The sequence below is a fragment of the Mchenga conophoros genome, linkage group LG23 (assembly GCF_057382185.1).
Source record: "Mchenga conophoros isolate Kocher_MC1m ecotype Shallow Benthic linkage group LG23, M_conophoros_male_GT1.1, whole genome shotgun sequence".
Classification (NCBI taxonomy): Eukaryota; Metazoa; Chordata; class Actinopteri; order Cichliformes; family Cichlidae; genus Mchenga; species Mchenga conophoros.
In genome coordinates this window covers 123,858-139,931 of record NC_140547.1, presented here as the reverse complement: position 1 = coordinate 139,931, position 16,074 = coordinate 123,858, and the positions used below count along the sequence as shown (strand labels likewise).

Below are 16,074 nucleotides of genomic sequence, written 5' to 3'. Positions count from 1 at the left end.
TACTTTTAGCTAAATTTTTTATCCATAAATGTAAGTTTACTAACAAAACACCATATTTCTGTCATTATTTTAAGGATGTGCACATGCACATACAATCAATATCAGACTGCACCAACAAAAAGGCTCTCACAACAATATATGTATGTGAATTTTTGCGTGTATTCTTATAATTGTTACCTTTTTCTTTCACCCTTGGCTTTTTGTGTTCATGTTCTGTTGTATACTTCATCTGTTCGTATGTTGTATACTCATTGTTTGTTAAATAAAGTTTTCAAAAAAAGACACGCTTTGTTTAGACCCCCAAAATCCTTTCCACGCCCACCCCCGTGACATCACGCTCCAAAGCCCTGTTACGTCACAGAACGTGGTGATGTCATAGTGACAGTCCTTTCATCCTTTGATGTTCAAGTCTATAAATAGAGGACAGCTGTCAAAGGGAATTCATTAAGCTATCGTTTTGTTGGAGTGATACAGCACATAAAAAAGCAGAAATGAGTTCGAAAGCTAACAAAGACAGAAATGTTAATTTCTCGAAAACAATGGTTAAAAAAAGTGAAAAAGAAAAAGAAACATATGCCAGACAGTTCGAGCAAAGACTGCAGCCAATGATCGACGAGGTTGAAAAGCTCAAAACTGAGCTTGACTACTTCAAAAACCTGCATACAGTCAATAAGAAACGGATCGAGGATCTAACAAAAGAAAACAATGAACTTTTGCAGAATAATAAGCTGCTGGGTTCGGTCTTGGATGACAGGACAAACATCGCAGACAGGTTGGACTCGATAAAAGATGACCACGAAGCTCTGGTAAAGTTCCGCGCAGAGACGGAGAAAACTCTGGCTGAGCTTAAAGAAAAACACGAGGACGAAGTCCAAGTCCTGCAAGGACTGCTGGAAACAGAGAAAGAAAAGGTGGCACGTCAGCAATTTCACAACAGCCAAGTTGTTGAATTATTATTGAAACGCCACAAAGAGGAAAAAAATAAGATGCAGCAGTTTTACCAGGAAAATACTAAAAAACTGGAAAACAAAGCAAATGCTGCAGACAGGAAGTTAGAAGAGGTGATCAACATGTATGACTCCAAAATAGAAAAGCTGCAGACGGCAGTAAAAAATAGTAGAGGTGTGACCGTCAATGCGGTTAAGGAACGCGAGGAAGAACGTCAATCCTCGCAGGGTTGGATTGACGGTGTTTTGTGGCATAATACACAGTTACAAGACGAAAATGAATTTATGGTTAAAAACATGAAAGAATTAACAGAGGAGAAAGGTCAAATGGGCAAAGTGATAGACGACCAAAAGGCCCAGAATATGGCGATCAAGCAGAAATGCCAGAGTAATATTAGAGCTCTGGCCTTGGAAAAGAAAATGAAGGCTATGCTTGAAGACGAAGTTGATTCTTTGAAAAAGAAAATTGAAGACGTCAAAAAGGCCCTAAGCACAGAGCAGGAAAACCACAGAAAGACAGCAGTGGACCGGCACAAAGTAAAAGCGGCACACAATCAGGCACTGGCTGAAAAGGTGGCGCTGGAAGAGAAACTGCGCTCCACAAAAAAGCAACGGGAAAGATTTATATCCAAAGTGAATTGGCTGGAGAAGAAAGAGCGCTACTTCCAAGAGGAATTGTGCCAGTGCGTTTTGTCCTTTGAAAAGGCATTTCCACATGAAGGTCACTTGAGAGGAAAAGAAAAGGTGGAATTTAGGGATATGTTCCACTACTTGAAAAAGAAATACGTAGACGGAGTGGAAGGCACCCCCTTTGTTGGAACAACGAAGGAGTTTCTTGAAAAACAGCTGAACTGTCTACGTATCAGATGCAAGGATCTAGATGCAGCTTTACTAGATAAAACACGGGAGCTGGAATCATTTAAAAAGCAGTACAATGACATGGTAAAGTCTTCCGAGTACGCTTTATTCCGACAAAGAGAGGAGCTCATTGGACCAGTGAACCAGATTATCCAAAAGGCTGCCAATGAAGAAAAAGAGATAGGTCATCTAAAATCTAGAGTGAAAGACGCTCAACTCCAGCTTAAATTAGAAAAACAGAAAGGACAAAAGCTGGCATCGTTGGACCATAGAAGCATGATGGGGAGATGTTCTGAGGAGACTCCGTCTCAGATTAATCCTCGTCCACTTCCAGGGAAAACTACATTTATTCAGGTACGTCCAAGACACCCTGGCAGAAGTGCAGGTATGGCTTCCCCAGTGAATCCTCCTGTAGAGTCTCCATCAACACCACCTTTCCTCAATTCTGATGATGGATTACCACCAGTTGATTGTTAAAAATTAACTGCTAAAATAGGCCATTAGAAGTATACTTCATCTTGTCTCCCTATATCATGGGTGGGCATTCTCAGTCCACGAGGGCCGGTGTCCCTGCAGGTTTTAGATCTCACCTTGGCTCAACACACCTGAATCACATGATTAGTTCGTTACCAGGCCTCTGGAGAACTTCAGGACATGTTGAGGAGCTAATTTAGCCGTTTAAATCAGCTGTGTTGGTTCGAGGACACATCTAAAACCTGCAGGGACACCGGCCCTCGTGGACTGAGATTGCCCACCCACCCCCAACCGGTCGCAGCAGATGGCCGCCCCTTCTTGAGCCTGGTTCTGCCGGAGGTTTCTTCCTAAAGGGAGTTTTTCCTCCCCACTGTCGCCCAGTGCTTGCTCAAAGGGGATCATTGGATTGTTGGGGTTTTCTGGCTTTTACTGTAGTGTTTTTACCTTACAGTATAAAGCAGCTTGAGGAGACTGTTGTTTTGCCATGATGCAATATAGTATTAAATATGACTACATTTTAAAAACATCTATTATAGCATCAAAGTAAAACAAAAAAACTAAATGAAATGAATCAAAATGTCTAATCTGGCAAAACAAGAAAAGAAAAAAGGTTTCACCTTTAAATAAAAATCCAAATCACAAACACATTCTGATTTTTGTTGTGTGTGTTTTTTTGTGTATGTTGTCACGTATAAAATCGTTGCACTCTGTCTCGGTGTCTGCCCGGCCGGCTCCGCAAGGCTACATATGTTTATTGTGTTGCTGCTTTCTTCCACTCGTCATTCTGCCTGGGCGGAGCTCAGGCCCACGCACCTGTCTGCAATTACGCTGCAACGTGTCCTGTCTGTATGGAGACTGAGAGCTGCCAGAGTAATAATGTAGATACAGGCCTCTTTCTCCTTCTGCTGCTGTTCATGCTTTTATTCCATTGATGTTGCTATCATTTGTAAATATATTTATTTGCTCTTATTTTATCAATTTACTGTCGTTCATGTATTTAATCTTCTTTGTATTTAAATATGATTTTTTTTAAGTAATGCCGCGAGATGGACAGTTAAATAAAGGTTTCATTGAATTAAAAAAAAGATTTAAAGATGACTGGTGGCGGAAGCAGAGCACAGACTGTCTGTGAGAATCTATCGCCATCGTGTGGTGCAGAGATATATTGCCATTGAATTTAGACAACGAAAGCTTGGCTCACAGAGCAGCTGCAACACGAACAAAAAACATTAAATAGCAACATGATATATTATATTATATTATATTATATTATATTATATTATATTATATTATATTATATTATATTATATTATATTTATAGCTGTCGAAATTAACGCGTTAATTGCGATAATTAAATTTTGGAATTAATTACGTTAGAATATTTAACTATTTAGCGCAACACGCAGATAAGTCGCTCCCATAATTCCACTTGATTTGTTTACCGCGCCACTGAAAATGGAGAAGCAGGAAGCGGATGGCCTTCTGGATGGGGAATTTAAATACAAGAAGAACATAGATGGGACAATAAACAAACGCGTTGTAATTTGCACTCACTGTAGTAAAGAGTTTCAATTTCACCGTTCAAATTCGACCTTAAAATACCACCTTAATGCCAAACACGCGTTTGTCGGGGCAGCAGCTTCACCCGGCCTGCGTCAGACCACTCTTAGTGAACGCAGGCCACTCGGTAAGTCTTCTTTGGACAAACTGACCGACAATATAGCCAAATGGATAGCAAAGGACTGCAGACCGCTAAGCATTGTGGAGGACAAGGGCTTTGCGGATGTTTTAAAGGTTGCATCTCAGGACGCGTCCTACAAGCCCCCAGCGAGAAGCACAATAACAATTCGAATCCACGAACTGTATGAAACGGAGAAAAAGAAAAAAGAAGAGGCTTTAGTTCACACAGAATGCGTGGCTCTGACAGGAGACCACTGGACATCATTGAGTAATGACAATTACCTGGGAGTTACTGCGCATTTAATCACTGAAGCCTGGGGTCTGACATCCTTTGCGCTGACTATAATGAAAACGGAAGAGCGGCACTTTGCGGAGGCTTGTGCAGAGCAGTTCCAGACTGTTGCTCGCAGGTGGAGAATTGAGGAGAAGGTGACAACAGTAGGCACGGACAGTGCGCGCAATATGATCGCCGCGGCTCGCATCATGCCATTCAATCACATGCCGTGTACCGCGCACATTCTACAGAGATGCATCACAGTGAGTCTCGCAGACAGTGGCTTTGTCACTGCGCTGGCCAAATGCCGCAAAATTGTTGGCCATTTTAAGCACAGCCCAGCAAACACAGCAGAGCTGAACGCAGAGCAGGTGTCACTGGGGCGCAAGCAGGAGCCGTTGGCCCAGGACGTGCCTACGCGCTGGAACTCCACGCTGGAGATGGTGAAGCGCTTGATCCGCAACCAAACTGCAGTAACCGCGACTCTGGATAAACAAAAGCATAAACTTGTCCTCCTGACGCCTCCAGAGTGGGACAAACTCCAGAGACTGGAGACACTTCTAGAGCCCTGCAGGTGAGCCTGTCATTGTGACCATAATTGTAGGTTTAGATTAAATGTATCAAACATACATCTTAAATCAGTTTTGTTATTATGAAAATGTCTTATTTAAAAAATAAATGAAATCAAATATTTTATTAATATTACCTAGTATTAAAAAGCTTTTTTTAATTTGCTGTCTTATCTCTCTCTCTCTCTCTGTGTGTGTGTGTGTGTGTGTGTGTGTGTGTGTGTGTGTGTGTGTGTGTGTGTGTGTGTGTATTCCACTGCAGATATGTGACTGAACTGCTGGGAGGAGAGGCCTACGTCTCCTGCTCTGTAGTTCTACCAGCCTTCTGCCACCTGCGCCGTGTCATGGAAGTAACTGATGAGGACCCTGCATATGTGGTGAGGTTTAAAGAGAAGTTTAAGGAAGACCTTGCTTCCCGCCAGGAACATACCAACTATGCATGGCTCCAGATCGCAACTGCACTGGACCCACGTTTTAAAGACCTACGCAGTGTGCCCAAGACTGACAGAGAAGCAGTGTGGACCACACTGGCAGGCATGCTGCATGAAGACTCTCCTAGAAGATCACACACTGCAGAAGAAGGTCCAGCCAAGAAGACTGCAACCCCCCCCCACTGTGCTTTGCCCTGATATCTGCAGTGTGAGGTTGGATCGCTCATTCTCATCCTCACACTGATGCCACTTATTTCGGTCTTTGTTTGACATAAAAGGGCATATTTGTCACTTTATTGCAACTATATTTGCACTCTTGAGCTCCTTCATTCACTGACTGATCATAAAGTTATTACTTGCGTTATGTATTCATCCGTTTGAACATAATTAATGAAGCCACATGTAATCACTAAAATTTGTATTTTGGGTACAATAAGAGAGTTTCAGATGGAATGCTGTTTTGTTTTGTTTAAATTTCACCAACTTGCTGATGCCCACGGTTGTGAGTGCGGCTTCTTGCTGTACATGGGTGGATGGTTGTAAATCACATCACAGATGCCAAAAACCTCTCAAACCAAGCCCCCTTGCCGGTGATGCTGTGCGCAACCTCGTGACGGAGTCAAGCATATTCAAAACACCCCCTCACCTCCCGTGTCAAACTCAAATGTCAGCCTATTTCATGTGTCACTTTTGGAGCAGTTGCCATCCCGACGAGCCATGGAGAAGTTCGTGTTTGTGTTATTTTACTTATTTGGTGTTCTGGTGTGTTTGGGCACCGGTCAGCACCATCGTGTTGAGCACGTGTTGGACCGTGGACACACCGGATTCAGTGGGAGAATAACGGTCAGGTGTACAGTTTACTGAGCACTGGGACTCAGTATCGTTTACCAGCACAGACACGGAGACGCGCTCAGCTTCTATTGAGAGCAAACAACCAAGTGAACCCTCCGGCTGCGTCCAGTAGACGAGACACACCGTCTGGGCCGGGAGCTTTCCGAGCATTCAGACTCTTAAACTGCTTCCTCGCATCTGCTTCATGAATATGAAGGGTTGTGGTGGGAGGAGGTGGTGTGAAATCCTCTTTTGTGTGGGGTGAGGAGGGGGGTGTTGTAAAAGTCCCCAAGAGCAATGATGAGAGAGTCCGGGAATGTCCGCTCCATGTGCAGTATCTGCTCCGCGAGTGCGCACTGAGCTGCCTGCGCATCCGCATCTGGCGGGATGTAAACAGCGGCCAAGATGAATGAAGCAAACTCCCGCGGAGAATAAAACGGTTTGCAGTGAATAAAAAGGTATTCCAGAGAGGAAGAGCAGTGCTGAGCAATCACTGTTACATCTGTGCACCAGCCACTATTAATGTAGAAGCAGACACGTCCACCTGTGGTCTTACCAGAGAGAGAGGCCTGCCGGTCCGCGCGCAGCAGATGAAAGCCCTCCAGCTTGAGCGCGCTGTCCGGGATGTCCTCACAGAGCCACGACTCCGTAAAACACAAGACACAGGAGGAGGCAACGTCTCTGTTCATGCTTCTCATCAGGGCCAGCTCGTCCATCTCATTCCTGAGTGAGCGTACGTTGGAAAGGAAGATCCCAGGAAGAGCAGTTCGCAGTCCGCGTCTCCTCAGACGCACGAGTGCGCCGGCTCGCTTTCCTCGCTTTCGGCGTCTCACTTTCCTGATCAGAGTCTGCAGTAAATCTGCCGCAGATGCGACAAATATTGGAAGTAAATCCACAGGTGTTGTAGTCCTGTAGTTAAGAAGCTCTTCTCTAGTGTAAGAATATCCAGAGGAGTGCCCAGACACAGAAGTTATGCACAAAAACAAAACAGAAGTAACGCACTGAAGCACCGGGGCATCCATACGCGGCGGCGCCATCTTGGAACAAGGGACTTGTCTTTGAAAGGTAGAGTGTTAATTACTAAAGCTGAAGGGATATCCCGATGAACATATGCTGCTCTCTCCTTACATCTGGATAAGAAAAGTAGTAAAGATATTGACCGTATGCTCTTTAATTTTATATGGAAAAACCGTACGCACTATATTAGAAAAACTGTTGTGATGAATAAGTACGAATCAGGTGGGCTTAACGTCTTAGACTTTTCTACTTTAAATAACACTTTCAAAATTAATTGGGCCAAACATTTTCTTAAAACCCTACCTCTATCTGGAACTTTATACCATACCACATTTTCTCTCGTTTTGGTGGCTTTACTTTTATTTGAAATTGTAATTACAATGTTGAGAAAGTCCCTGTAAAGCTTTCATCCTTCCATAAGCAGGTCCTCTTAGCGTGGACCCTCATTTATAAACACAACTTCTCACCTCACAAATACCTTATCTGGAACAACAGAGATATTTTATAGAAAAATAAATCACTTTTCCTGGAAACTTGGCTCCAAAATGGGATCCTATTGGTGGCTCAGCTGGTTAGTAAAGAGGGACAACTACTTACTTACAACGACTTTATTGCACTATATAATTTTCCAATCAGTGTTCCAGATATCAAGCGGAAGACAGTCTGGATGGTCCCCCATAAATATTTGATTGTAAATAAGGTGAAAGAAGTCTCTTTTAAAATTCGACATACATGTTATCCAGCCAGTCACTACATGGTCAAATTCAAAAGGGACATAAATACTAATTGTACTTTCTGTGGGGATCATCCAGAAACGGTGACACATCTTTTTTGGTACTGTTCTTTTACACAGAGATTCTGGAAGGAATTTAGCAGCTTTGTTATTGTCCATATTTTAAGGGAGTTTTCTTTACGATGGGAAAATGTTTTATTCTGTTTCTTTAAGTTCCCCAAGAAGTATGAGAAATGTTTTTTATGATAAATTTCTTAATACTTTTAGCTAAATTTTTTATCCATAAATGTAAGTTTACTAACAAAACACCATATTTCTGTCATTATTTTAAGGATGTGCACATGCACATACAATCAATATCAGACTGCACCAACAAAAAGGCTCTCACAACAATATATGTATGTGAATTTTTGCGTGTATTCTTATAATTGTTACCTTTTTCTTTCACCCTTGGCTTTTTGTGTTCATGTTCTGTTGTATACTTCATCTGTTCGTATGTTGTATACTCATTGTTTGTTAAATAAAGTTTTAAAAAAAAAAGACACGCTTTGTTTAGACCCCCAAAATCCTTTCCACGCCCACCCCCGTGACATCACGCTCCAAAGCCCTGTTACGTCACAGAACGTGGTGATGTCATAGTGACAGTCCTTTCATCCTTTGATGTTCAAGTCTATAAATAGAGGACAGCTGTCAAAGGGAATTCATTAAGCTATCGTTTTGTTGGAGTGATACAGCACATAAAAAAGCAGAAATGAGTTCGAAAGCTAACAAAGACAGAAATGTTAATTTCTCGAAAACAATGGTTAAAAAAAGTGAAAAAGAAAAAGAAACATATGCCAGACAGTTCGAGCAAAGACTGCAGCCAATGATCGACGAGGTTGAAAAGCTCAAAACTGAGCTTGACTACTTCAAAAACCTGCATACAGTCAATAAGAAACGGATCGAGGATCTAACAAAAGAAAACAATGAACTTTTGCAGAATAATAAGCTGCTGGGTTCGGTCTTGGATGACAGGACAAACATCGCAGACAGGTTGGACTCGATAAAAGATGACCACGAAGCTCTGGTAAAGTTCCGCGCAGAGACGGAGAAAACTCTGGCTGAGCTTAAAGAAAAACACGAGGACGAAGTCCAAGTCCTGCAAGGACTGCTGGAAACAGAGAAAGAAAAGGTGGCACGTCAGCAATTTCACAACAGCCAAGTTGTTGAATTATTATTGAAACGCCACAAAGAGGAAAAAAATAAGATGCAGCAGTTTTACCAGGAAAATACTAAAAAACTGGAAAACAAAGCAAATGCTGCAGACAGGAAGTTAGAAGAGGTGATCAACATGTATGACTCCAAAATAGAAAAGCTGCAGACGGCAGTAAAAAATAGTAGAGGTGTGACCGTCAATGCGGTTAAGGAACGCGAGGAAGAACGTCAATCCTCGCAGGGTTGGATTGACGGTGTTTTGTGGCATAATACACAGTTACAAGACGAAAATGAATTTATGGTTAAAAACATGAAAGAATTAACAGAGGAGAAAGGTCAAATGGGCAAAGTGATAGACGACCAAAAGGCCCAGAATATGGCGATCAAGCAGAAATGCCAGAGTAATATTAGAGCTCTGGCCTTGGAAAAGAAAATGAAGGCTATGCTTGAAGACGAAGTTGATTCTTTGAAAAAGAAAATTGAAGACGTCAAAAAGGCCCTAAGCACAGAGCAGGAAAACCACAGAAAGACAGCAGTGGACCGGCACAAAGTAAAAGCGGCACACAATCAGGCACTGGCTGAAAAGGTGGCGCTGGAAGAGAAACTGCGCTCCACAAAAAAGCAACGGGAAAGATTTATATCCAAAGTGAATTGGCTGGAGAAGAAAGAGCGCTACTTCCAAGAGGAATTGTGCCAGTGCGTTTTGTCCTTTGAAAAGGCATTTCCACATGCAGGTCACTTGAGAGGAAAAGAAAAGGTGGAATTTAGGGATATGTTCCACTACTTGAAAAAGAAATACGTAGACGGAGTGGAAGGCACCCCCTTTGTTGGAACAACGAAGGAGTTTCTTGAAAAACAGCTGAACTGTCTACGTACCAGATGCAAGGATCTAGATGCAGCTTTACTAGATAAAACACGGGAGCTGGAATCATTTAAAAAGCAGTACAATGATATGGTAAAGTCTTCCGAATACGCTTTATTCAAACAAAAACAGGAGCTCATTGGACCAGTGAACCAGATGATCAGAAAAGCTGGCAATGAAGAAAAAGAGATAGGTCATCTAAAATCTAGAGTGAAAGACGTTCAACTCCAGCTTAAATTAGAAAAACAGAAAGGACAAAAGCTCGCACCGTTGGTCCATAGAGGCGTGATGGGGAGATGTTATGGGGAGACTCCGACTCCGTCTCAGATCTTTCCACAGATTAAACCTCGTCCACCTCCAGTGCAAACTAAATTTATTCAAGTGGCTCCAAAACACCCTGGCAGACGAAGGCCTTCCCCAGAGTCTCCATCAACACCACCTTTCCTCAATTCTTATGATGTATTACCACCAATTGGAATAGGCCATTAGAAGTATACTTCATCTTGTCTCCCTCTATTCACAGAGCAGGAAAACCACAGAAAAGACAGCAGAATATGCATCTTCTTTTTGTTTTCATATTTTAATCTATATTTAATTGTTTTGTGGTTTGCAGTGTTTTGTGTTGTTTCACTTTAAATTTGTAAAAGGAAAAAGCTGAAAATTTAAATAGTTAAAAGTTGAAATGTGAATATTTGATTTTTGTATTATATGATTTATTTATTACATTTTATGTGAAGTGAATAAAAAGTATATTTACGGTTGCCCCTACAGACAAAGCACATACAAACTTCAAATCACGTATGAACTCTGAAGCACATACAAACTCCAAAACACGTAAAAACTCTGAAGCACGTAAAAACTCTGAAGCACGTAAAAACTCAAAACACGTACAAAAGACAACAGAAGTGCTCCAGGATGCTGGGCGCAGTGTTGAGCTTTTGTTACCTAGTGGCTACACAAGCCAGCAAGTACCAACGACCGGATTTGGTGTGTGGTAGTAACAGGTAAATGAACTTTTTTTTTTAATTATTTGGATATATATGAGTGCGTGTGTATAAATACACAAACAATACACACATGCTTTTAATTGTGTAATTTAAGTGATCTAGTAGCTCTGCTTTGGAAGTTCAGTTCATGCTAGAAATGTGTTTTGAAGTTTGTACGTGTTTTGTCTCTAGGGGCCACCGCATATATTTATATATAAACATATATGAATAAAACCACTTTTTTTTACGCTAGTAATTCCTTTTGTGCATAATTTTATATTATTGTTAATAATAAATTAATTAAAGCAACAAAACAACCCGAAGAGCCGGTTTGGAGCCGAAAGAGCCGGCTCTTTTTAGTGAGCCCAACCAAAAGAGCCGGATCTCTAAAAAGAGCCGGAAATCCCATCGCTATTAGGGTGGGTTAGGTTAGGGGAATGGAAATTCCTCCCTGCACAAGGAGGGCAGGAGTAGGTGCACGCTCCGCACCATGACCCTTCCCGAGACCCGCCATCCCATCTACCGTATCCGGCAATCCCCAGGTCCGAATTGAGGTAAGTACCGTCCTTTTCTTTTTCAGGTTCAGGTAAGTACCAAATTATGTTTAATTTTACCAAAGTTGTGTTTTATTTGTCCTGTTTTTTTAGGTTTCTAACTGTGTTTTAATAAAATTTGATTTCTCAATGAATTTAGTCTGTGTCATTTTTAATTCCAATTTTTAGGCTTTTAAACTGTTTTTATCCATAAATTATCCAATTTTTAGGTTATAAATTTATGATATTCCAATTTTTAGGCCAGTAAATCAATATGTAAATGAAAAAAACATCAAAAGAAACCCCCCCCCCCCCAAAAATAACAAACTAAAACAACAAGCAAAAACACTTTTTAGCGCTGACGCATGGCTGTAGCTACATTTCGGCTGGGCTGTGCCTTCTTCAGGGTGTGCACATGCGTCGCTGGCCAAATTAAAATGAAGAAACTCTTCTCTGCCCCTCCTTTTATAGTGTGCTGTGTCTCCTCCCACTCTTGGGATTTCTGTTTTATTGGGGGTTTTTTTGTTCAGTATCTTTAATGTTTGTCCTGTGTTAGCTTAGGCTTTTTTTGTTTTTATTATTTTTCTGGCACCTCCTTCTGTAATGTCTTTTCCATTATCCATCCTTATTTTTCTATTGTTATGGCACCCCCTTCTTATTTGTCCTTTCCGTTAATTTTTTCGTGATTTTGTTCCTTTCCTGTGATTGTCCTATTCGTCCTGCTCTGTCCTTGTTATGAGATCCTCCGTGACCTTTTGTGCTATGTTGCGTTTTATTGTGTTGTCAAGTGGAATTTGTGCACACTTTCCCGAGGTTTCTTCCCATCATCTGGCACCTGGGAGTTTTTCCTTGTCTTCCTAGAGAGCCAGCTTGGCCTGGGTCAGGAGCTCTATCACAGCAAAACAACAAAAAAAAGACTTTTATGAAAGAACGACTTGAATTTTGTGTTATTTAAAAACACGTATTTAATTATTATTCAGTGTTGTGTGTGATAGCAAACTGCCAGCCTTAAACCTGAAAAAAACTCACGATTTTATAGAACTAGACAATGCATTTCCTGAAGAAAATTTCAATGTAATGATTATTTATTAATACGTTTTGTATTCAGTATTTAGTTTTATAAAGTAAATGCTGACCACACAAGTTTCCTTCTGGATTAATAAAGTTTTAAAAAATATCTGTAAAGTGTTATGAAATATAAAAATGTTTTTGTTGAGAATATGTCCACACAAAATAATTAAATAGGGCATTTTCTGTTATTTAACAGAGGTTTTCTGTTTTATAATTACACTGCAGTTTGGACGACGAGCTTCTGGAACGTTTTTAGGCATTTGTTCACATTTTGCAATTTAAGCCCCAAGAAACATAAAGATTTTATTATTTTATTCCAGCAGCACTCCATTATCATGTACACTGTAAAATCTAACATTGTGTTTAATTAAAAAAATGTAAGGATATACTAAACTCAATTTTTATCAGTTTGTTTAAATAAGTTACCAGTAGTTTTTATTCAAAAAGCTGATCAACCCAGTTTATTTGAGTTGTCTTGAATTGGAAAAACTAAGTAAGCTAGAAATTTTGCTTCTCAGTGCAGGCTTTTAAAAGATATGGTTTGAAAATGCCATGTCACTGCTATCCTCCTCACTTTGCACAGATCAGTCTGCATGTTCATGGCACCCACATTTTTTTATTGCATTAGTTTGAGCAAACCTGGGTTCAGATGGAGCAGCTTGAGCTCAAGAGATAATTTCTGTGATTTTTTGCGTGATACTCTGGCTTGGAAGTAAACTGTTTTTGTACCTTCTTTCAGTTTAGAACCAGGTTTTGAACTTGCTAGCTAGCCAGCTTGTTAGCCTAGCATTAGCCTAGCGTTGCTGCTGCTTCTCAGCTCATGTTACGTAGAAAATTAACCCCAAGTGAAAAAGATAAGCGCAAAATCACAGACAGACAGTACGCAAAATGCCTATGTCCTGTTGTGTTTACGGATGCTCCAGTAGGTCGACCAGAGAAACTGATAAACGGTATTTTAGGGTACCAAAAATAGCCCAACGAAGAGGAGAAAAATGGAAAATTCTAACCGAAAAACGTAGGAAAAAATGGATTTTAAATTTACGTTTACAGTTGGGAGGAGCAGAGTCTGCCAATGCCCGTGTCTGCAGCGACCACTTCGTCAGAGGTAATGTTATGTTTGCAAACGAACTTATTAGCATTAGGTTGTCGTTAAATTCTCGTTTACTTAGTGCTTTTAAGTTAGTAGTCTAATATTGACTTGATTGGGACTATAGGCTGCCCAAGTGCTTTGGATGACGACGAGTCGGAGGACTGGGCTCCGACGGTCAATCTCGGCTACGAACGAAAACCCAGATCGGAATCAGTTCTCAAACGAGAGAAAAGAATGAAGCTTAAGGCAGAACAGCATCGATGTGCAGAGGCGATTTTGGATATGCAACAGACGGCTGAGAGCCCGGATTTGAGCCTAGTGACAGTGGAGAACCCCGAACTGCAGCTTCCAGCTGAGAATCCACAACCAGAAGACTTCAGTGTGAATGAGACATTCACTTATCCAGGTAAGATATTGTGCTGAGATGTAAAACAAACAAGAATCATGTCAAAGAGAAAAAGATGCCATTATCTGTAATGATTATGGTCCAAGTTACATATTACATGTTTGTGATTTTTTTTAATCACAGAGTAAATCCATACCATTTTATTCAGAAAAAAAGAAAAAGTGGCACTTATTACCGTCAGGCACACACCACAGGTTTTTGTACACTGCTATGGTTCTTATATTGCCAGATTCCAGACAGTCTCCTTTCACAGATAAGTAAAGATATCCGTAATGTAAGGTTTCTGTGGTGAGAAACATATAAATATATTTTTTGTTTAGACGCAACATGTTTTTTTGTTGATTAAAAAAAATAATTACATTAAATTAACATAGTGAATTAAACACATTACACCAGATTCTAATAGCCCACTAAAAAAACTCCTACAGTGAAAATGAGTAAAAATTGAGGTTGCCTCTATTATGCTGATTATGCTCCCCCACTGTTATATTGCAGGCTGTGCGGATGCTGGATGCCAGACAGAGCTGACGATGGATGACATCGAGAAGATGGAGGATGTTTTGAGACAGAACACAGCAGAGCTGGTTGATCTTCGGAGCAAGGCTCTGGACACACAGTTCAGCCAGGAGGCTTTTGAAAAAAATGAAGACAAGACAAAGTTCTACACAGGGCTCCCCAACTTCTTAGTTTTAATTCAGATTTTTGAACTGTGCGAGCCCTATATCACCTCGGGACCTATGTCTTTGTTGTCCAAATTTGAACAATTCATACTAGTTTTGCTGAGGCTGAGACTAAATCTGCCCCTGAAAGATTTAGCTTTCAGGTTCAATATTTCTCTGTCCACTGCTTCTAGAGTTTGGCATAAAGTAATTGACATACTTCATAAAAGGTTAGAGTTCCTAATTGAGTGGCCAGAGCGACATGTTCTTCAAGCTACGATGCCACTGAGTTTCAGACAGGCATTTGGATGTAAAGTGGCTGTGATTGTTGATTGCTTTGAAGTCTTTATTGAGAGACCATCTAATCTTCTTGCACAAGCTCAAACTTGGTCCAACTACAAGCACCATCACACTGTAAAATTTTTGATTGGTGTTGCCCCCCAAGGCTACGTCACTTACATATCTTCTGCCTGGGGAGGGAGAGTTAGCGATAAGCAGATCACAATAGAGAGTGGCCTCCTAAATAACTTGTTACCTGGAGATATTGTCCTTGCAGATCGTGGGTTCAATATTGGCGATAATGTGGGGTTTTACTGTGCTTCACTACAGACACCGGCATTCACTAAAGGGAGAAAACAGCTGTCAGCCTATGAAGTGGCAGAGACAAGGAAAATAGCCAATTTGCGTATCCATGTTGAGCGAGTCATAGGTTTAGTCAGGAGGAAATATCAAATTCTGCAGAGCAGGGCTATGCCAATAGAGAACATGTCCACAAAGCCAGGTGAGACACATGCATTGATCGACAAGATTGGGGTAATTTGTTGTGCCTTATCAAATCTCTCCGAGTCTGTTGTCCCACTGGAGTAAGGGGGGTGGGTGGTAATCAATCAGTTAAAAAAAATTAAATGTCTTGTCACTGTCACGGCTCACAGAAGGGGGTGGAGAGGAAGAGTAGTGTCCAGTATCTGCTGCTTGGCTCTGGTGATAAGTAGAACAGGGTAGAGTAATAGTAGTACCTAAGTCCTGACTCCTGATTAGTCTGTAAATGTTTTCAAATGAAATATTTTTCTCCAACTGTCAAATTGTGCTGGCAGTTTGTACAGTATTATACTGTGAGATGGATTGCAATCTATTTTGTTTATTTGTTTAAAAGTCTAATCTTGTAAATAAACCACCAATGTATTATTATGCTGCCTCAATAGCATTTAATCATTGTGTAGTGTTACACAACACTTAAATGACACAATTAAATGTACAATAAAATTAAATGACAATTTGTGCTCTAATGCTACGTCAGAGCAAATACAATAGCCAGAACTCATGACTACCATCAGGTCATAACAATATTCAAAATGTCATTATGTTGTCGTCCTTTTATCACATTACACATGTATGTTTGTAACTTGCTGTCCCAGTATTTCTGGGAGTATACTGTTTCTAAAAAAACACTCAACTTTAG

General features: G+C 40.8%; 2 protein-coding genes across 2 annotated transcripts in view; one reads left to right on the top strand and one right to left on the bottom strand.

The window, feature by feature from the left end:
* Window positions 1-12,597: 12,597 nt before the first annotated feature.
* Window positions 12,598-15,981, top strand: LOC146546246 (uncharacterized). The gene is made up of 3 exons (XM_085265690.1): window positions 12,598-13,565; window positions 13,675-13,956; window positions 14,452-15,981. The coding sequence occupies exons 1-3, from the start codon at window positions 13,349-13,351 to the stop codon at window positions 15,480-15,482; spliced, it is 1,530 nt and encodes a 509-aa protein (XP_085121816.1). The 5' UTR covers window positions 12,598-13,348; the 3' UTR covers window positions 15,483-15,981.
* Window positions 15,535-16,074, bottom strand: part of LOC146546245 (uncharacterized) — a 2,983-nt gene continuing 2,443 nt past the window's right edge. The window contains exon 4 of the mRNA XM_085263840.1: window positions 15,535-15,654. Coding sequence (XP_085119966.1) covers window positions 15,535-15,654 — 120 coding nt within the window. The remainder of the gene's footprint in view (window positions 15,655-16,074) is intronic.

What these genes read in the sequence shown, in the direction of transcription:
- LOC146546246 (XM_085265690.1), top strand. Translation starts at nt 13,349, where the DNA reads ATGCCTATGTCCTGTTGTGTTTACGGATGCTCCAGTAGGTCGACCAGA. An exon ending in CAGCGACCACTTCGTCAGAG is followed by an intron (nt 13,566 to 13,674) that starts GTAATGTTATGT and finishes TTGGGACTATAG; the next exon opens with GCTGCCCAAGTGCTTTGGAT. An exon ending in TGAGACATTCACTTATCCAG is followed by an intron (nt 13,957 to 14,451) that starts GTAAGATATTGT and finishes GTTATATTGCAG; the next exon opens with GCTGTGCGGATGCTGGATGC.